Source organism: Pleurodeles waltl, chromosome 12 (assembly GCF_031143425.1).
Source record: "Pleurodeles waltl isolate 20211129_DDA chromosome 12, aPleWal1.hap1.20221129, whole genome shotgun sequence".
Lineage (NCBI taxonomy): Eukaryota > Metazoa > Chordata > Amphibia > Caudata > Salamandridae > Pleurodeles > Pleurodeles waltl.
Genome location: NC_090451.1, coordinates 628,131,742 through 628,153,296, shown reverse-complemented (window position 1 = coordinate 628,153,296; position 21,555 = coordinate 628,131,742). Strand labels below are relative to the sequence as shown.

At 39.8% G+C, this 21,555-nt stretch overlaps 1 protein-coding gene across 1 annotated transcript in view; it reads right to left on the bottom strand.

The window, feature by feature from the left end:
* IQGAP3 (IQ motif containing GTPase activating protein 3) overlaps window positions 1-21,555 on the bottom strand; it is a 158,035-nt gene that overhangs the window by 43,762 nt on the left and 92,718 nt on the right. The window contains exons 28-33 of the mRNA XM_069218034.1: window positions 14,091-14,175; window positions 11,082-11,314; window positions 6,224-6,356; window positions 5,959-6,061; window positions 5,024-5,141; window positions 521-608 (exon numbers count right to left, since the gene is read on the bottom strand). Coding sequence (XP_069074135.1) covers window positions 521-608; window positions 5,024-5,141; window positions 5,959-6,061; window positions 6,224-6,356; window positions 11,082-11,314; window positions 14,091-14,175 — 760 coding nt within the window. The remainder of the gene's footprint in view (window positions 1-520; window positions 609-5,023; window positions 5,142-5,958; window positions 6,062-6,223; window positions 6,357-11,081; window positions 11,315-14,090; window positions 14,176-21,555) is intronic.

Here is a 21,555-nt window from a genome sequence, read left to right as displayed (position 1 = left end):
GCGGGGTGATGGTGCAATAAAAAAACATGGTGCTGAAAGAAAAGCAACTTTCTATGGCGTTCGTAAATGAAGCTTTGGACTAAAAGTTAAGTAGGTTCTATGCATTTCGGTCATTCAAATTACATTGGAAAAAGCAGATCTTTAAACTGTGGGTGTTCTGTGTATTAGGAGCAGCATACAAGCTATACCAAGTAGTATAAACCAATCCCTGGAGCATTTCCACAAAGAACATTCATTTTAGAGGCTACAGAAAAAGCAAGTATTTTATATGTCAATATGGCGACAACAAAGTAGGTATATCTACCTCAGGCATGAATACCGACATCCACTCCCATTAACCTGCATTTATACTGAAGTTAGCGCTTTGAAGAACAGTAACGTGTACCGCCAAATAAAATGACTCCTCACTATGATGAAATGTTCTGTTCCTCTGAAGGTTTACTTTTGCAAGCATATCTTTGAAAGCATCCATGGTGGATGTGCTACAGTACTTTCTCTACATGCAGAGAATAAAATTTACCTGATCTACTGATGCAGAGGTCCTTAAAATCTCAGGTATGGAATCGCCAGGTTGGGCCTGAATCACATCGATGAGCATGTGCTTTGTGCTGAAAACAACAAATATGGTTTAACTGTGATAGTGTGTGTAGGTGGGAAGTAACCACCATTCAACAGTCAGACAGCAATGGAAGCTATACCATCATTTGAGGAAAGTGCTCATATCTACAGGATGTTGACACAAGAAGTGCAAATGTCAACATTTTGTCCAAACCTAAAATCCTGGTGGATTGTAATACTGCAATAGTAACACCTGCTGCAGTGAAGCAACCAAAGTCTCAGAATATCCTTGGTGGGCTCCCATCATTTATACCAGTGGGTTTATTATATGCAAGGTAATTACAAGGTCTTCTGCTATTGTCTACATGTCAAGGTACACTTTGCTCAATATGAATTCTGATGCTGCTACAAGTGCCTCTCCAGTCACTTTTTCTAAAATATTCATTCTGGCATCCACAGAATGTGAAGTAGCACTTATCTATTGCCACAAAGCAGAGGTTTGAATAACTGTTGGGTTAAATAAAGCAAGAAGGATGCATTCCCACTCACTCATGCAGCCATGTTTTCGGGTACTCTGCACGCACACTTGTGTGCATACCATGTTCTACAAACAGGAAAACAACAAAACTCTTAAGTGAGCAAAAAGATATGGAGGGATTGGACACGCAGTTGAGGGAAGCGGTTTTCCTAAACCACAGTCTACCTCCTAAGGTTGACGTCTGTAGGACTCCATAGAGGTCATCCCAACAATTAGGAATATTCTTCACAAAACAATCAAACTTAAAACTGGTGTTCGCTTGGAACAAAACAACTGTGTGAAAACAAAACGTACAGGCTGGCCGATTAGAGGATAGATCAAGCTTTAGCAGAAAACGCATAAAAAGAGGCCATGATGGGCAACCATTTGTAGCAGTGATTTTGGGATGTACTTCATCATTATAAGAAGCAATGCCACCAGAAGCAGGCGATAGAATGGTACTCTGCTCACCATTTGTTTTGTATACCTACAGAGTAAGGATAAAGTTAATTGCCAGGAGAATCATTGACATTGCATTAATTAGTGATGTGAGAAAGTTAAAAGCCCACATAATAAAAAATAAATAAAAAAAAGAACAAAAACCCTGTTACCTTGATACCTGCATTGTGTTACCCCTTAGTTGAAGCTCCCAATTTACAGTGGGGGGGGAGGGGGTGTCTAGGAGTAAGGAAATGTACCACTCTCTCGCCAGAAGAATAAAATGAGCAAACAAACCAAGTTTGTTGTGCAGTTTAGCAGCCCAGAGGGCAATCACCCCCACTAGCAGCTCATGAAGGTTGACAGAGGACTCAAACTTGCAGGGGGTATTAAGGAAAGATGTACCTAGACTTTGCAGGGGAACGTAGGACTCGGGAATCAAGAGGAGTTCAAGAGTAGGAGAACCAATCAAAAAATAGATTTCTTTATAAAAAATAAAAAAAGTAAATAAGTTTTTACCTACACATACAGTTTCAATTAAATAAAAAGCAGACTACTGTACAAGTGTGTCTTCACCAAGTGTCACCTTCATTACTTCATATACAGAACGAGGAAACGAGGAACTAATAACTAAAATGCCCCATCATGGCCATGTACTTTAGCAAACTGACCAAAAAGCATGGACAACAAGTTAAACTGCCATGGATTTATACTAGAAACATTCATACTACTCAAAAGGCAAAGTATAAAATCACACCATTTTGCTTACTTCCATCATAGCTATTAGTTTCACATGGCTGCACATCATTAGTTCCTCAACATTTCTGGAAATAGCCTTGCACTTCTGTCAGTCGATCACAGTTGGTTAAAAAAACAAAAAGACTCAAATCTAAGAGTTAAGTAAAAGGTCTCTATTTGAAAACAATGAAGCATATTCACATAGGTAAATTTAAACTTGAGTAAATCTACACATCTAAACCTACTCTTACACTTTGTAAATTAGTCCTTTTTGCTAGCCGCCATTTCAGAGTGTAAGCTCACTACAATCAGGTGTAGATTTGTATGTCTCCACCACCTGAAACTAGGGGTGCAGACATTTCCTACTAGTAAATGTTCACATGTAGGAAGAGGCCTTTGCCAAAAGGGGCAGAGATCTACCTATGGCTAAATATATGTACATTTAAGAAAGTTTATAAACTTTTAAACAAAAGTGTATAAAAATGCTAATATTAACGTAAATTAATACATATTTATTTTGACCATAGACAGGGCCACATGAATTACGTGGCAGGAAAGGGCCAAATTACGCAGCAGGGTTTACTAGGTTATGCAGCAAGAAAAGGCAAATTATGCAGCACATTTTGTAATAGTATTACTCTATTTTTAAACTTAGTAATACTGTCTGGGCATTGGTTGCACCGCGCTAGAGCAATTTTAATACCTAAATATAGCAATAAGCAACAAAAAGGATACCAGTCCAGCTTTGCAAAGTGCCTTTCACTCTGCTGCAGTACGTGGCGCTACATTTTTGATAAATTTTTAACCCTTTGAGCTAGAAACTTTTGTTAAAATAAGAATGGATTATGTGGCAAATCTGCAGTTATGCAAAAAAATTGCAGCAGCTGCACAATCACATAACTCCATTTGCTCGACTATAGGAAAAACAGCACTATTTGCTTGTTTTTTATTTAAATATCTAATTGAAATATTTCAAAGTGAAATTATTTTTTTAAGGATAAGAAAGTAAGTTTATATTATGCATTCAAACAATTACTAAAAAGATATGTACCAAATGAATTTAAATTAATTTGTTTAAAACATTTAAGTTACTTTTATTCTTACATTAAAGAGGGCTATGAAATATTTGAATATATTTTTTTATTTTACATAAATGTTGCTAGCGTTAAAGGTATGAATATTTTGTAAAAGTCAAACTAAATTATTTATACTAATATTTCAAATGGGGGTTCTATTTTAACTCCCTACCTCCTTTATTTTCAATGAAAAGTGTTGCAGTACCAATGAGTGGCCATGTGTGGTGCTGGACTTATTCCAAGGCTGGGCTGGAGCGCTTTTAAACCGTTTTGTAGCCTTTTGGGCTGTATGGACTTTAGAAGTTAGTTTGTGAATAGCAACGGGCTTACTCTTTTGTGGATAAGTGTTTGTATTTGCATGTCCCTCCCTAAAGCCCTCCCCATTTCTCCCCCAAACCGCTGCTCACTCCTTACTAAACCCCACCTTTTTTGTAGTAGATATTCCCCAATTTAACACCACTCCACCCAGCCCTTCCCTCATTTACTAATAACTAGTAGAACTTATTTGTGTTGAGATTTCCCCATAGAAAAGCAAGAGAGATTGAGATTTACACCTATATGTAGGTCAACACCATTTTCTAGCACGCAATTAGCATTATAGCTGTAACACTAATAGTGTTACAAAATGCAATTTGTGATTAGGCCTCAATGGCAGGAAAGAAACCAAGCAAGTGATATTAAATTATCATTTTACTTTAGGAATGCTTGATCCTCAACAATAACTTATGAAATTGAATTAGGAGTGCAACAGAATAATAATAAAATGTTAATTTCCTGCTCTGTGGATGAATTGCTCCAAACAGAAACAGGTTCTGGGAAAACCCAAGGCCTGAACAAGTCACGCCTCACCATTCGCAGAGCCACGCATTTAAGTCAAGTAAATTCTGAAACAATTTAAAAGGGGAGAGCACACTGCCAGACTTTGGGATGTAGAAATTGCACAGGCCCCAGCCTGCCAGATGCTCACAGCAGAGGCCATGACCTGTAAAAACTTAAGGAAGGCTTGATTCTGTAGTGTTAGGACTAGAGAGCAAAGGGCTGCCTTGAAGAGGATATGAGAGTGTTAGTATTGTTATATTGTTTAAGGTGTGGAAAACAGATTCATGGAAACATAAGACGATTTCAAAGTGTGGTCAAGATCAGAACAGACTGGACTCTATAATGCACACAATCAAAACTGGTCGTACTACTGTGCTGGGTGGAGGAAGGGACAAAAAGCAAATAAAATAATATTTTTTTTTTTTTTTTTTTATTATTACAAAGCAACCACACATTGAGCTTGAACTGTGATTTCTCACATTAAAAACGTATTCATTTTAAATGTCTCAATTTTAAAGAACACAGTAGCTGATGGAGAACAGGGTCTCCCAATCGTGTTAGAGGATGAACCATCATTAGAAGTCATCAACAACAAGAACAAATCAACCTGAAACATCTGTTAGACCATTAGTGGTCTGAAGCATCTGGTAGGCCAAGGAAAATTACTTATCTATATATATATAATAATAATTCTTATAATCAAGAAAAACAAGAGATTAAGGAATAATACCAGTGCAAATAATGTGTAACCTGCACAACTGGCCAGAGAAACCTAACCAGTCACCTCTTGCGTCTAGAATAATTATAAAATGGCTGGGGAAAGCAGGCTGAGGAGGTGGGTATGTGAGAGCAAAACAACTTCCAAAAGAATACCAACCTTAACAACAAACTCTTTGCATCAGTTTCCTCGCTATTGGACTCCATCATGTCAAACTTGTTTGTGAGCACAAGAGAGATCTCCATTTCCTCTTCACCAGAATTAAACGATCCTTCTCCTGTAGAATTGTAAACAGATTTAACATGAAGGATGTGTAGGAGTTTCACAAGCAATGCAAACCCTTAACACTGCCTTTCATTTTAGACAAAAAAATACAGTTCTGTTTACCAAGTCCTGCATGCCAAACAAAAAAAAAAAAAAAAACATTCCAGAAAGTGTGTTTGTTTGATGAAGTCTGCTTGGGTGTTCAGGCTCATTATGACATCTTTCACCAGAATCCCCCCTTGAACAATATTTAAAATAAATATAATCAAGCCTAAAGAACCCACTCCATCAAAACACAGAAAAACGGATATGGATTCATTCACAATTTTAAAATAATATAGTTTAGTTGAAGAATTGTACAAGAGTAAAAAGCTGTGGTTCATTCAATCACTACCGAAGATTTAAGGGAAAAGTTTGTAAATAAATCTATCCTATTGACTTTTTCAAAATATTTGGAGCTCAAGTTATGAAGTTCATGGCAAGCGGAGCTCCCAAAGATAACCGATTCCATTCTGAGAAGTGTATAGAATTAACACTGGAATTCATTGCATCTTTGCACAAAAAGCACTGTTTTACCAATGGTCTTGCACATAGTGCTATCTAGGCCACAAACTGCACCACTGGACTGACTTTACGCGCATTCCCTGAAGCATACCACATTATAATATTTTAGTCCCAGTTCTATTCTTGATTTGTAAACATGGGACATTTGCCGGATTCAGATTTATTCTATAATAGCCAATGACTTGAGCATAACATTATAGAAAGAAAATCTTATCAAGTGTACCTGCATGCAGTTGGTGTTCTCAAAAATCCCAATTCTTACATACCTATCAGTGACTGGACCGTGGGCAGCTCCCCCAAATCCTCCAGCAACTCATGCAGTGGATCCCCATGGTCTGGAGAAATGGAGTCCTGGTGTTCAAGCAAGAGCTGTAGAAGGAAGAAAAGTATGGTTAGAAGCAGAACCCATAGCATAAAGTCACCAAAGGAGGAGTTAACCCATAATTCCACAAAATAGATAGTCTATACTAATTGGATACTGTATAAAATTTATGTGCCAGTTGTGCGCCAGCCTATGACCAGAATTCATACCTTGTGAGTTTTAATGAGCTCGCAAACTGTCATGTAGATCACTGGTTTGATGACATTGACCATTTCTGAATACTCATCAACGTTGAAGCGATCTTCTGGTTCAGGAACGGAACATGCCGCCCGGATAAATTTCCTAAAAATAGGTTAACATTTAAAACTGGGGGATTCAGAATGTTTTTACTAGAGACAGAGACAACTACTTCTCAATAGGCACAGCTGTCCCCTATGTCAAACATTGCTGTTCTGAGAATCAAAAGAAAGCATGCACACATTTTCTGCCTCTGGTTTCACATTACTAATATCTAATTTGATGTTTATCTAACTGTGCAAAACACACACCAAGGGCAAACCATACTGATATTCTGCTAAAATCAGAGTTTAGAAGGCATAAGTATGGTAGAAAATACAATGCTCTAAGAAGGGGCAATATCAGTGCGAATGGTACATGTAGTACTTGGTTAAACCCATTTTTCTACAGATTATTCTAACAAAGCAGTCACATGGATTAATATCCTCAAATATGTCCAAACGAACACTAATGCTTAAGTAGAGCCTAGTGCTTCCTATAGGCAGCAAGCACTCATTGCATATTCGGTTTGTTAAGAATGCGTATCCAGTAGCATGGAGAGCATTTGTTCAACTGACTCTGGCTCGGGCTACTGGTCACTATTTTGCTTTCTTGATCGCTTTGCAGTGTAAAACTACCACTAGGACAAGGAAGTCGCCTACGATCACTTTAACAGTGCCTACAAATATAGACAATGTAAATAGAAGGTGATTATATTCTTTTAAAGTCTATATACAAGTGCAAACATCCCTTGTAACTCTTTGAAATCCTCTTCCGTTAGTATGCACTCCAATAATTCCACTTTCGGCTGTTCGGCAAGTTTTCCCTCCAGTACCAACATTTTGGCCCCTGTCCGGTCCAGTACTCTAAAAAGGAGACCTTTTAAAAGGTATACTGTTCGATATTGTACCACAAAGTCACACAGATGGTTTTCACAGCAGAAACTGTTGAGTATGTTGGTAATTTTGCAAACTACTGTTTTCCTTCTTTCTGGCTACTGGAAAGCACAACTACATTTACACTACTCAAAGGAGCGATCTGAATTGAAAAACAACACTCTAAACATAGGTGTCCTTTTAGGGTTTAGACACCTCAGAAGAATAGTTTGATGGCACAGATTCACATGCAACAGAGACAAATACTAGCCTTGCACTTAATTGCAACTTCATACATCTTCACTATTTGGCCCAAAACTGAAGCTCCATTCACAGTGGATTGGGTTCATCAAGCCTTAATTCAACTTGACTTTTACTTTCCTTAACTTGAGACTAATAGACACATTAATTTACTCCTCGTTCTAATAAATAAAAAAATAAAAAATGGAAAGGGGTTAATGTCTGAATTTGTATATGTTTTAAAAAAATATATATATATTTCCACAAGCTGGTCTTTATAGTACAGGCCTATCTCAGAGAGACACTGCAGAACTAGTACAAACTCTTAACCTGCCTCAAAAGCCCCTTGACCATATGTCATGAAGCAGGCTTAATCTTCAAGGAAACCACAACTGCCTTAACACAGTGAGCTGGGGTATTCCTGGAGGTAAAGACTTCTTTGGGAGACCGGTCCTTGTCGTGCAAGCCTTTGATGACTGCAGACTTGGGAAAACGTTTCCACTAGATCGCTAGAGCTTAGGTGGGCTGCATGGCCAAGGAAAGCCGTTATGCAATTGTTGACGCAAGGCAACTTAAAGGCATTCATTCTACAGTACAGTCTCAATACCCGGAACTTCCCAAGCCTTTGTTGCAGGACAGCACATGGCTGGATATAATGGATGCAGAATGACTGGATTTTACATCTATTATTCATTTTAGTATTCCAGGAATATAAGGAGTAAGAACTGAGGAATGAGAACTGGGAAAAAGCACTAGGAGTCCAAAGGGATTTGGAAAGATTTGCCAACTATTAGTCCAGCTGCATCTAGTTGGATGTATGACGCAAGCCTATCCTGTCCACCACTGGGTGGAGTCCACTTCCTGAAGAGGTGTCAGTGAGACAGGGAAGAGTCAAAAGGAGACTCAATTCTGAGAAAACAGACCTCATGGAATAAAACACAGGATAATGACCTGTTCCCCCTATATGAAGACCAGGAGGAATGATGACAGTCACAATCTCAGATTTAGTGCACTTCTGGTGTTAAAGCAACCTCCAAACAAGACTACTGTGCTCAGGCATCCCAAAATGTTTTCATGTGGTAGCAGCACATCTGCTTTTCCTTGTCCCTTTGGTGTTTTATTTGGACTGATAATGCGCATGACACTGGGGCTTGGCTTTTTTTTTTTTTTTTTAATCACAGAAATTCACTGAGTGTACTTCCTTTCGATTTGCATGGATATCACAGGTGCCTGGCTCAACCACAGAAAAGGAAGAGGAGTCAAAAAGAGTAAGTGCCTGATTGCGAGAGGACAGACTATCCTTGGTAGGACCTCAGTTTGAATGAAAAGTGCAAGTTTCTGGAGCCACCCAAGAAACAAATTTGGTCCCATCACCTCTACCAAGAGTAGAAACTTGTTCGCCCTTTGGGTGCAATGGACCAACAGCACTGCTTCCCCAAGGAGACAAATGATAGTCTAGCTCTTAGAATGCAGAAAAGGCTTAGGACTGCCATACCCTGATGGGGAGCTTGTCTTGGCTCAACAATGCAATGCAGAAGGAAGGAATTTGGTCGCTGATGGCTGCAAGGCATTTGCCTACCCATTCATGGGCAATGACAATTTGATCAAGCTGAGATATGCAGTACCAGACGACAAGTGTAATATACCCATGTGACTACCACTGCTTGTGTGGCAATAATAAGGGTGACCTACACATGGAAAGGGTCTTAGACTCGGGTGTCTCTCTGTTGGTGGCAGAAAATGTGCTTAGAAATCTCACCCTGTGGCACTCTTTTACTCCTTCTGATGTCTAGCATATGATAAGTTTTTATCCATTTCCACTGGAAACATTCAAGTTTAAGATGTAAGTGAAAGCAGTGCCACAGCTACTTGCTGTAGGTCAACAAGATAAGAGAATCGAGTGCCAATCCACATGGCTCTCCCAAAAAAGAAACTAGTGAGGATGTGCACAGGTGCAGGAAATGCGGATGAATTATCAGATAGAGATAACATTTCTGGTCAAGACACTGTGTGGCAAGTTATGCAAACTTCAGAGCATGTGAAAGAATCAGTAGTAAAAATACTGCTAGTTTTTTATATTAATGAAGGCATTTACTGATCTCAACGTTAAAGACCCAGATGCAAAGATATATTTCACCATCATATCCTTCATATTCAACTGCCTAGCTTGTGGAAAAGTGAGAATGTGTGAGACCTCCCCCCGGTGTTTGCTTCACAAGGCAGTCAGCTACAAACTGATTTTTTCAATAGAAATGATAACCTCTCTATGGACTGAATATTTGTAGCATACACCTTGAAATAGCAGGTACAGAAGAAGATTTCTCCTGTATCTGGAAAGCCTCAGCAAAAAAAAAAAAAAGCGTTACACAAAAATATGCAACTCAATGAGTTGAGCAATTTTCCAAAGTCATAGCGGTGTTCCAACCATAGTGAAAGATGCCTCCTTAATGAGAGCAAACCAAAGATGGAGTAAAATGTAATGTACCATTCAGGTCAATTGCTTTCTGCGAGTCCTACCTAGTTAACTGAATCACAACCATCTTCATATTTGCCCTTATGTTTAGTTCACTCATGTTTTCATTTACCAAAATGCACATTGCAAACATGGTACATCAAAATTAACTTTAAAGGAAGTCATCTCTAGAAACAGGCTTAACGTTTTAGACTGGGTTTCAGATAGGGCACTGAACATTGTGTCACTGGACGCAACTGCATAGAAAGCACCACTACATGGCTTCAGGGAACCAGTCAGTCCACTGGTGCAACATTAGGCAGACTCTCTCAAGCAGCTGCTTTGATGGTTTGCCTGGCTCCTGATGGCAGAGACACACACACACACACACACACACACACAGCTTTGCTAAACCTATGAGCTTCTTTGACGTCAGTGAGACCAATGCACAGCGGAACTTGCAGAGTGTTTGTCACAGAGACCAACCTCTCCATCCGACTACTGAAAGAAATATCTGTTTTAAAGACATCAATATATGCAACTACTGTCACCACAGACACTAGTCAGTCTAAGATCCATTTCACAAGGGAACAGACTATGATATTGTTTCGAGAAGTAGTTTTTTTGTGTGTGTTTGGGGGGGGGGGGGGGGCAACTATCAGACGTCTGATCGGAAAACAATGAACAAAGAAAGAGACCTTTTCTTCTTTTCCAACAGTTGAAAGTGAGTAGATTATTATTTCAAATGGCCCGCTAAAAGACTCCATGGAAGTCCCAGTTAACAGAGCAAGGGAGAAAGAAGGCCTGAACTGGTTTGGATAGGGCAGTGCCATTTTGATGCTCATGTCTTCACAACCAGTCCATGCTTTCTCTGTATTTTGCACTAAGAAGTCACCTCTATAGCAAGCCGAGTAGTTAAATGTCTCAAGTTCCTATAGGTAAATATTCATCTTTAGTGGAAATCGGTTTCCCTGTTAATGTTCAGAACCATAATCCAACTAGTATGCAGTCTACGCCACTCCAATTTGGTTGGCTGCAGTGAACTCTTTAGGCTAGAAATTTGTAAATCTAAGGTGCAGGTCCACTTTGTGAAGTGACTGTCACCGTATTAAAGTGGAATGAGACACAGAATAGTCTCTGTTATAAAATCACAAGTGTCCAACTTTAAAAGATCCCTCAAATAAAATGTATATGAAGTACAAAGATGAAGTTAAACACACAAACCTGAATTTCCAATGGGTTTCCGCCAGATAATCATTTACAACACCTAGGTGAGAATTCTCCCCTTCAAACATCTTGTTGGACACTGCATGTTGCAGGATCTTCGCAATGGAGCCCAAATTTCGGCGGTGATCAGGATGTAGAGCTCCTCCAGCTGACATATCTATGATGTCAAAGGCATCTGGGGCCACAACGGCTGGGTTCATGAAGCGGTAATACAGCAGGTTCCCTACAATCTGTGTTGAAAGAAATATTTAGAGGACAATATACAACGCACACAGGAAGTGTCAGAAAGGGGAGCTTAAGTAACCTCTAGAAGTTCTATCTGTCAGAAAGGCTTTGAATATGAGAAGAAACAAACACCACCTGCCCTAGTTTCTGACTGTACACTGAATGCCAGAAACAACCATTTTTTTCTTCTCCGTAGCAGGTTTAAAATTCTTAAAAACATGATACTATTTTAAAATAGAAAAGAAAAACGGAAACAGACCGTGAAGCTTTACATAAATAATACCTACACTATGCATTTAAGTTTTCAGAAGAACAAACCTTTTAAATCTGGCTGATTGTTATTATTGAGCACTAAAGCAACGGTTCTTAAAACTTTTGTCTTCTGTGGACCACCACTAAATCATTACTGAAATCCATGGACTCCAGTGAGTCATTATTGGAAGTTGGGGACCCCCGGCCTAAGCAATTTCAATGATTTGAACTTCAAAACAATATACAAAAACAAATACACAACAAACAAATACTCTGATATTGAAATATTTTATTGCATTAGCAATTAAAGAAAGTTTTCAGTTTTGCTTACTTGTTTTTATGTACTTCAGGAATTTTAATGTATTCATTAGAATATTATTTTATTTGGGAATAGTTGCAGACCTCCTGAATAGGGCTTGCAGACCTGCAGGGGCCCTCGACCACAGGTTAAGAACCACTGCATTAGAGTACTAGGATCTTATGTAGGGCAGTCACTTAACCACACTAATGGCTTTTCTGGTGAGGGAAGCTAGGTGTTCTCCAATTTACTGAAGATGCCATGACGTAGAAGGAATACCTACTTACTATTTAGCACATAGCCCTGGAGTTTTACTGACTGTTGTGAGCAATGAATAGAATAGCAAGGCCCATCCCTACCAGCTGAAGCAAGAAACAATATACACAGTTACAAGGTAAATGTCAACTAACTACAGGGGCTTTGCAGAGAAGCTGGATCCATTTTAGATAGCTGCTCTAAAGACTAAGAAGTAGTGCCATGCCAAGTGTTCTAAAGCTGTTCTGCAAATGTTAGCAATAAAGCCGCAGTATACCTCAAATCAAACAGCGTGACTTTTGGTAGCAAAATACGGCCTGATTTAAAGTGACCACTCTTTTATACACTGAACTGTATTGACAAACTTCCAGATATAGGGCCTCATTACAAGTTTGGCGGAGGGGATTACTCAACCACAAACATGACTGATATCCCGCTCACCGTATTACAAGTTCCATTGTATCCTATGGAACCCGCAATACGGCAGACTGGATATCAGTCATGTTTGTGATGGAGTAATCCCCTCCGTCAAACTCGTAATGAGGCCCTTAGTGTGTGCAGTCTTAGCCATTAGGGAAGAACTTTTGCAGGATCAGTTATGGACTCCAGGTTTGTGCTTGCAGTCGTAAGGGCCCATCACAAAGGGCAGTAAAATCGGTAACCAGTTTAGGGCAGTCTGTTTTATAAAACTTACCAAAATATACTTAACCAGAAAGATTTAGGAAGCATTCTTTTGACAGGCCTTGATAGCTACTGAGTAAACCTTCAAAGAAGTGACTTAGTAAGCCAGGTGATTGCCAATTTAGGAGAGCTAGAAATGCATGGGTTTGGGTCTTCCTGCATGAGATTAGCAGTATGGGAGTGGGCTCATGAAAAGTGCATATATATATAAATTCATTCATAAAAATAAAAAAAAGTTACAGGAACATTATAGTTAGGCTCACATTTTAATCGTATAAAATTGACCTGTTAGGGCGGAAGTTATAGTTACTTGTAAAAACTCTAAGGTATAACTCGCGCTGCCATGCACAGTTATCTGATCATTAATTTTACTGCAGATGTTAGTGACATTATCAAAAATTTTATCAAAGATGTCATGAGTGCTGTAATTTGCGGGGTAATTAGCAGTGCATGGCGATGGCACAAATTACAGTTAGCTTAGGGCAGGAGTTAGTTACTTGAAATAACTAACCGTAACCAGTGAATTTCTCTGGTTTTGATTAAAACGTGAGCCTAATATATATATATACATACATATACACATACACACACACACACTCGCCCCCCCCCCCCCCCCCCCCCCAAGATGAAGGACACTGTTTGCCACAAGGTAAGAATTAGTTAGGGTGAGGTTTAAGATTTTGTGTTTTAATTTTCAAGACGCAACTTGGTATTGTCACTATATATGTGATGTAATGTTTAACAAAAGTTCTGTTTGTTGAATCTAGAAACAGTTCTTAAGGTATTGCTGCACATGACAAATAATACAAAATTGTAACCTTCATACTTTCATTATATAACCAAATAGTAAAGTGCTGCAGGGAACACTAGGAAAGATAAGGTATCCCACATGCCAAATGGTTATAAACAGGGCAGACATGGTCTACTGGTCAGCTGTTCAAGGAGCACTCTTTATGCTAATTTACAGGTTGTTGCTTAAAAGGGTACTAATTGACTACTTGGATGCTTAAAGCGTGCAAACTAATTCTTCTTTAAAGACATGAATATTTAAGTCACGCAAGTCCCTTACCCAACGTAATATTTAGTTTATCTGCTCAATAAAAGGCACCAGAAACATGCACCTCAGGAGCTACTATATGTAGAAATTCTAGAATAAGACAATCTTGAGGTTAGATTTTATGTCCAATTTAAGATTACCGGTTAGAAGTGGATTCATATTTACAAACTTAAAACATTAATTTCTTTAAGACAAGATTCAAGTTCATAGAAGCAAGAAAAGAAGAAGCTTAACATACCTTGTGAATGTCTTCTTCTGCAGCATCTGGAAACTTTTCAGTCAAAGAACTCTTTAGCACTTTAGCAACATAACGCATGCCATACCTAAAGAAATACAGCATGTCCAATGATTAGAAAGGCTTCTCCTAAACCTGGATAACAAAACAGTCTGATAGATTGATAGACAGGTTAACTTTGCCAAGACTAATCCAATTACCAGCCCACAGTCTCCGCAGCTGCATACCAAGGATTGAGCACCAAAATATGTCTAAAGTCATTAACAGTGTGCTACTGCATATATTACCAATTTCTTGAAAGGTCCCAAAAGAGAATGAACTTTCTGTGTATGTTCTGAATAAGTAACATTTTCAGAAAACAAACACACAGACTTCCTGCAGACTCATCTTTTGAAACATCGCCTAACCATCAGGCTAGGTTTGAATATTCCTTAATCTTTATTCAACAACGTGCATTAATGTGGTTCTGAAGTAAAGGTTGCACAGTCACAAAAGTATTTCTTCCAAAGTGACCACTTTAAGATGCGGTATATACATGGCCCATAGGTTTAATTAATTTCCCCTCTCAACATGAAAGTGGTAAACGAACATAGCAAAATGTCCCCTACATTATATCAACCATACTCAGTAGTGGTAAGGATGTTGACACAGCTATGCAAAAACAAAGCATTGATCACCAGCAAACCTAAGAATATTTCTTCCAACAAATTGTCAATCTTAATTCAATTAATTTAACTACTTGCTTCATGAGCTAAAAAAGGAATCAAGTACAAGGATAAGATGCAAAAATAATTTCATTTTAAAATACCTGTTTTATTACAACCACACTTATCTGCAAATAAAAAAATAACCTGAGGTACTGCAACATCCAAAAATCTAATTTCTCCCACAAAGATTAAACAAGTTTGGCAAGTGCCATAACCTTTGTAATAAAAACAGTGGACATTTGCAAAACCAAGAAAATGCATAATGTACTGAACATAAACAATATTGATTAATTTCACTCATGGCTTTCATAAGGACCCTCGCCCACAAGTTTGGGTCCAAAGCCTAAGCTCTATTTAAATATTTCTGCTCCATGACTTCTATCAAATACCCAAACCCCTTGAATTTCCTCAGGCGTTCCACCACTGGAATCGTCTCATCCAGTAACACATTTATGAAATTTGCAAGGTGCTAGGAGGTGGTTTGAGCACACGAAGGTGCTCAATGGTCTAGTGTAGTCACTGTAGTAATCTGTGTTTGATCCCAGCGTCACAGTTCAAATTGTAGCTCGTCCACATTAATAAACTGAATAACAGAGTTAGGTTGCAATAAACATCCAATTTCCATCAGTGGAGCCAAGAAATATCCTGAAGGGTGAACATGTGCTCCACAAGTAACCTGTTAAATGGCAAAATGCATCAAAACTCTACCTCTGACTTAGTGCCCAAGAAGCTGAAACAAATGGTCCTCAATTCTGCACTCTTTTGGAAGATCTGTATTAAAAGCTCGAAACTTTTTTCGGGTCAATTTTATTTAAGGTCTCCTTAGATATGTAAGGACATATGGGATGAAAAAAAAGCAAATGTCTGTGACAAAATTTTAAACTAAGATTTTCACAACTTACCTGTGCCATAAAAGATTGTTTAAACAACTCCGATCCCTGCTCTAATCTAACAGGTGCTGTTAACCATCTTTATTGTGAAAAATCTTGATGGCTTGAATAGAACACCCCATCAAAATGTCAAAATCAGAGTCATATGCTGCTACGCAATATAGAAATGAATGGGAAAAGCAAGAGACTGAAGGCATTAGATGGGAGCAATGTACCATTAAGCGCACAAAAATAGCAACAGCTGACTCAATTCATAGCCATACTGGTGTGCAGAGACATGGCTACTTGCAGCCTTCTTGTACTACATTTATGAAAGTATCAGGAGGACAGGGTATATGTGCAGCAACCCCATAAACTGCTAAGCTCAGCAGCTCTCATGGAAAACATTCATAACCCTCACGGCACAGGCAAGGTTCTTTACATTCTTTCTCCTCTGGAGGAAAGCACTTGAGCACATACTTTTTCGGTGACATTTCTGATGTACCACTCCACTTTAGGAGTGCACTCTTAGCTTACAGATAGAGTTGATTTAATTGATGCTTATGGGATCATTGAGGTTGCAGTTGAAGCTATGTTGACGAACTTCACTTGTGCTATGCTCTGCAAACCTTTTAGAGACCCCATTTAACAGAAGGAGGGGCACAAAGTCAGTTGCATTAACTCTGCTGATTAAAAGTTTCACCATTTAATCACTGGGTGTACATGATCCTTCCGGGGAGGACCCATGTGCTTCTTAGTTATCAAACTTGATTAGTTTCTCTAGAGGAGTACAGTAAATTTTGTTCTGGTTTAATTGTGGGCGATGTCATGGAGATTCAGCTGTTAAAAATTCTTGACCGACTGTTCCCATAACGGTCTTCTCAGCCGTAACACCACTGTGGATGACAGTAGGCTGGGTGTTGTTTTCAAATAACCTTTCTAAGTTCTGCTTTCATCAGTAGGGTAGGGGAGCTAACAAGCACTGCAGTATGGGACCAAAATAGCTGCTGGACTCCCTGGCTCCAGTGGAGTGTCACTCCAAAACTAAGGACACTGTTGCTTATATGGCAGTGCTTGGTCAGTACAGTGCACCATTGCTTCAGCCTTGATTTAAAAGTAGGACACCGCCCCTCACCATTCATCTCTTAAGGATAGATATGAGGCACTCTTATTCAAGTTCCTTCAAGTTCTTTGTGAGCCCCCACATATTTACAATTTAATTAGAATTCAGTCAAGTTTTTATTTTTATTTTTTTACCAACACTAGATAACAGTATAAACACAGAGGATCACCACGGTCCTAGTGGTTGTTCTTTTCTGCTAGTTAGGTAGTGCAATTTGGAGTATGGTGTAGATAACAGCCATTATGGGTAGGTGAACTACAGACTATTTTAAACCATCAACAACCTTCCACCACCATCTTCTTTCATCTAACTCCTAGGATTTTGCCTGCTGGATTTAGTGCAGTAAATGGAGAACAGATCACCACAAGACTAAATCTGTCTTCACAGAACAAATAATGCTAAATGTCAGAGTACCTACAAAGGAGGCAGTCCTATGGTGTATGTCTATAGTTGTAATCATCCATCCACCCACCTATCTGTCTTAGGGCCAATACAGTACACAACAGCATTAGACAGTTGTTTCTGGTAATAACTCCATGCCACTACAAAGCCATTTAGAATTATGAAAACAAAATTCAGAATATCTACCAAATATTCAGATCCCCAATACAACTGACCCAGGCTCTTAAATCTTGGTTGAGAGAGAATGCACTCTAAATAAACTGCTTTATAACTGGTTACATGAAATACGGGGTTTCAGAGAGTTGCTAAATATACCCAGAAATATTCTGAGGAGTATACTGAATAAACATGATGAGATTGGTGATAGGTCGAAGGCTTCTGTGGAGTCATTCCACCTGGCGGTGAAATTGGTTTTGGTTTAGTCATGGGAGCCAGAATGGGAATCAATAGAGCCTGGTTTATGTCACTATGGCAGATGTTACTATCAAAAGTAGTCAACATTCAAGAATACTCAGGAGAGTGTGATAGAGGAGAGGTAGGTAAACACCTTCTCACAAGTGGATCCAAGTTAGTGCCTACTTTCCAAAGATTTTCATCAGTGCCAGGCTTGGCATCCGCTTTACTGTATAGGGCCTACTGAGATTCTTCTTGTCTTATTGGCAAATATGCTCTGATAGATACTTCTAACAGAAGATCACTCGCATTAGAATATTCCCCTGGTGTAGGACTGTATCCAGAAAAACTGGACCAGTACCCCTACTGCAGGCATGTGATGTCGATCAGCTCCAAGTTGGAAATTGCATACACAGTGCCCATTTAGGTACCACTCAGTCGTACTGACTTAACTTACTTTCATTCCGCGCTCACAGCGCAGATCCGAAGAGCTACCTTGGTCACCTTTTGACTCTTTTTTCTACTTTTTGAGCTACTGCTCCCAGTCTGCTAGGAATATATCTTCTAACAAATCCACGGGTTCTAAGCCTTGTGAGGAATGTCAGACAGATTGGTGTTTCTGATCCCTGTATAGTCAGTTCATGACATCGGGGCCTGCGCCAACTACTGGTCGATGCACCAGTAGGTGATTCAGGAGAGAGAGCCATGAAGCTCCTAGAATCACCTACTGCATGACATGAGGCAGCGCATTATCGCTCCCAGTCAGGATTCAGCAAAAAGATCTAAGGAACAGTTACAGAGTCAGTCTCGTGAATAGTCGTTGAAGACCAAGTCTTCGTCAAAGCCAGGTAAATCAAACAAGCACAAGAAGAAGCTCAAGCATACTTCTTCACTCCCTCCCTCGATCCCTTCCTTCCAGGTGACCCTTCTGAATGCAGTCTACAGAGCCAAAGGCCAGGTCCGCTCCACCCCTCCTCAACTTCACCTGGCACCAGGGCAACACCCGCACAACTGAATGAATTGTGTGGCCATGCACTCCATTTATGGGGCACCAGCTCTATCTCACATGTGTTTAGCAGGAATATCATGGGTAAATTAAGAGCATTAAAAGATGTAACAAATAAGATTGTGCAGCGGGTTGTGTCAAAAAAGGGACGCAACCCTGATGTAAAATCTAGGCCTCAATGTACACATTTTTAAGAAGAAAATCTGGAAGAAATTAGCAAAAAGGAGAAATGTGGCAGTAAATTATGGAGTTAAGGTGAGCCCTGCAGAGATCTTTGTGTGCCAAGTAATTCTCAGGGAATAATAATAATTATAATATAACTCTGGAGGCCAACATTTGCTGGAGAGACCTGGGTTTTGTAGAGTCTTGACTCAAAGTAGCATAAAGGATTAATGTGCTGCGTGCATGTACATCATGTAACATACAGAAAACAGATTTTTGTTTTATGTAGATAGGTAAGTGGATTACTGCTTTTAAAACCAAGATCCTTTTGTTACTTGCAGTTAATAAATTGTAATCAGAATATAGCACAATGAGCTATGAAGGACATGTGACTACTACACCTTGTATCCCTTGCTGTTTTATGCGACATCCTTTACATTGATTTACATACGCAATTTATTGTCAATATATAGTGTACAAGTGTGGTGTAAAGTGTTCTGATGCCCTGCATTGGGATGAGTAGAGCAATAAACGTAATAAGAAATTAGTGGAATTTAAATTATTTTTGAAAATACTGGGACATACTAACACATATGACATTCTTACAGTGCGTGCATATCTTATATAGAGGAACTGAACAAAGTCAAAAACCATGACTCCCTTAAGTACTTGTGAAGCAATAACTAGCTGTGTGCCTGTTTTCCCACCATTTCATTTGCATCTAGGTGTGAGGCTCCCCTAGACTGGATTCCCAAAAAAAGAAGACTTGATGGCCCCTTAACTTTGGCCAGTGTTTTAGGACCAAAAGGTATTTAAAAAATGCAGATCCCCCTTGCATCCTGCACAATAGTGCTTTGAACAAAAGCAGACAACATGCAGGCACTGCTGAATGTGTCCTGGTGTCTGAAAATTACACACAGACTATTTCAGAGAGGCCCAGCTTCTTGGCACGGTGGAAGGAGTGCACCCTATGAAAATAGTGGGTGAATGCAGTCTACCCATGTGTACCCCCGTCATGTGCTTTGATGGACCTGTGCCAGGAAGCCCTGCGCCTCGGGCCCTGGCTGGAGTGACCGCGCATCTTCCTGGTTGGGCAGCATCTAATGGGATCTCTGAACATCTGGGAAGACTGCCTCAGCCGTCGCTGATGCCTTGATAATCATGAATGGTGTCTACATCCAGACATGGCACAGGATTGCTTCTGGCTCGATCTATTCGCCATTGGCAAGAACAATCAATGTCAGCACTTCTGTGCACTGGATTTTCCAGAGCTGCTCACACTCATATGCATTCCATTTAGAATGAAACCAGGGGCTCCTGGATGCCTGTCTGAAAAAGATCAGGACTAATTGGGCTAGGGTCATCTTAGTGGCTCCGATCTGAGGAAGGAGAGTTTGGTATCCCGAACTCCTGAGCATGAGCATTTGTCCTCATCAGGCTGTCCCTCCTGGAGGACCTTCCTATTGAATTAGCAGGGCAGGGTACACCTAGACCTACGCACACTGCACCTTCATGTGCAGTGGCAGTTAAATGCCTTTGATGTGTCTCCAATAATCTGATATCTTGGCATCCAGACGTCTCTCAAATATGGCTGTATAGGCCTGCTGCTGTGACAAATTTGTGGCTTGGTGTCCATCTTGTCATCTTGAACCAATTTCAGCCCAATTGTTGAAGGTCCCACTGTTTATGTGGTCTTTAACCCAGCAAGACCTTGCCCTGGGCACCATCTAATCGTTACATTTTTGCCATATCAGCTTTTCTGAGGTTGCCAGATCAGCGCTCAGGGCTTACAACATGTACGACCAGCTCTTCATTGCATAAAGTGAAGGAAAAGTGTCAAGGTAGTGCAGAAACAAAACATCTCTCAATGGATTGTACTCTGCATCAAAATCTGGATTACCTAAGAAGCACTCTGCATCAAAATACGGTTTAGCTAAGATGCACCCTCCTAAGGGCTTGTGGACCCATTCCATCAGGGCCAAGGCCCCTACTACTGCATTAGCACACTATCAAGCTGCTACATAGGTGTCAATCCACACATTTACTAAGAACTACTGCTTGGACAGTCAGGTCCGTCTACAGAGGCATTTTGCCAGCTCAGTCCTCCAGGATTTTCTAGGATGAGCCAGTCACAGATCCCACCTCTGGGGAGGTTTTGCTTGGGTATCTATTCTAAGGTGAGGAATCTGCAGTTAGAAGTCTCTATCAGAAGAACAAGTTATTTGCCTTCGGTACCACCTTTCCGGATACAGACTAACTACAGATTCCTCACTGGCCATCTCATCCTCCCCACTCTGCAACACAGACACTTCTCCAACATACTGTTAGATTCAGCACACAGGTCATTCAATCTAATCTGACTTCACATTTGTGGCACGGAAATAGTCAAGAAAGAAACCAATGTCAACATGCCTGGTTGGTGCCTATATAGGCACCACACAAGTCACTGCCGACAGCGAGCTGATACACGCCTCCTACTGGTTCTCGGAGATACTGCTCAGGATTTTCTATTCCAGTTGGATGCCTGGGGAATATTCTTTGGTAAGGAATCCGGGTAGATAGGGTTTCTACCAGAAAAGGCTTTATCAAAGATAAGTAACTTTTTCAGAAGTGCTCACTCCAGTTACTGTGTCCTTTAGAAGACATATGTTGGAAAAATTCATTTTGGGGTATCCTACCCAGGCTATAGACAAGATCATACAGTGAAACATCTGACAAGACTGATCACAGACTCGGAAGCACCCTTCATTCAGACAAGAAATGGTACCGATACAGTAAGAGACTACACTGATCAACCCAATAGCTA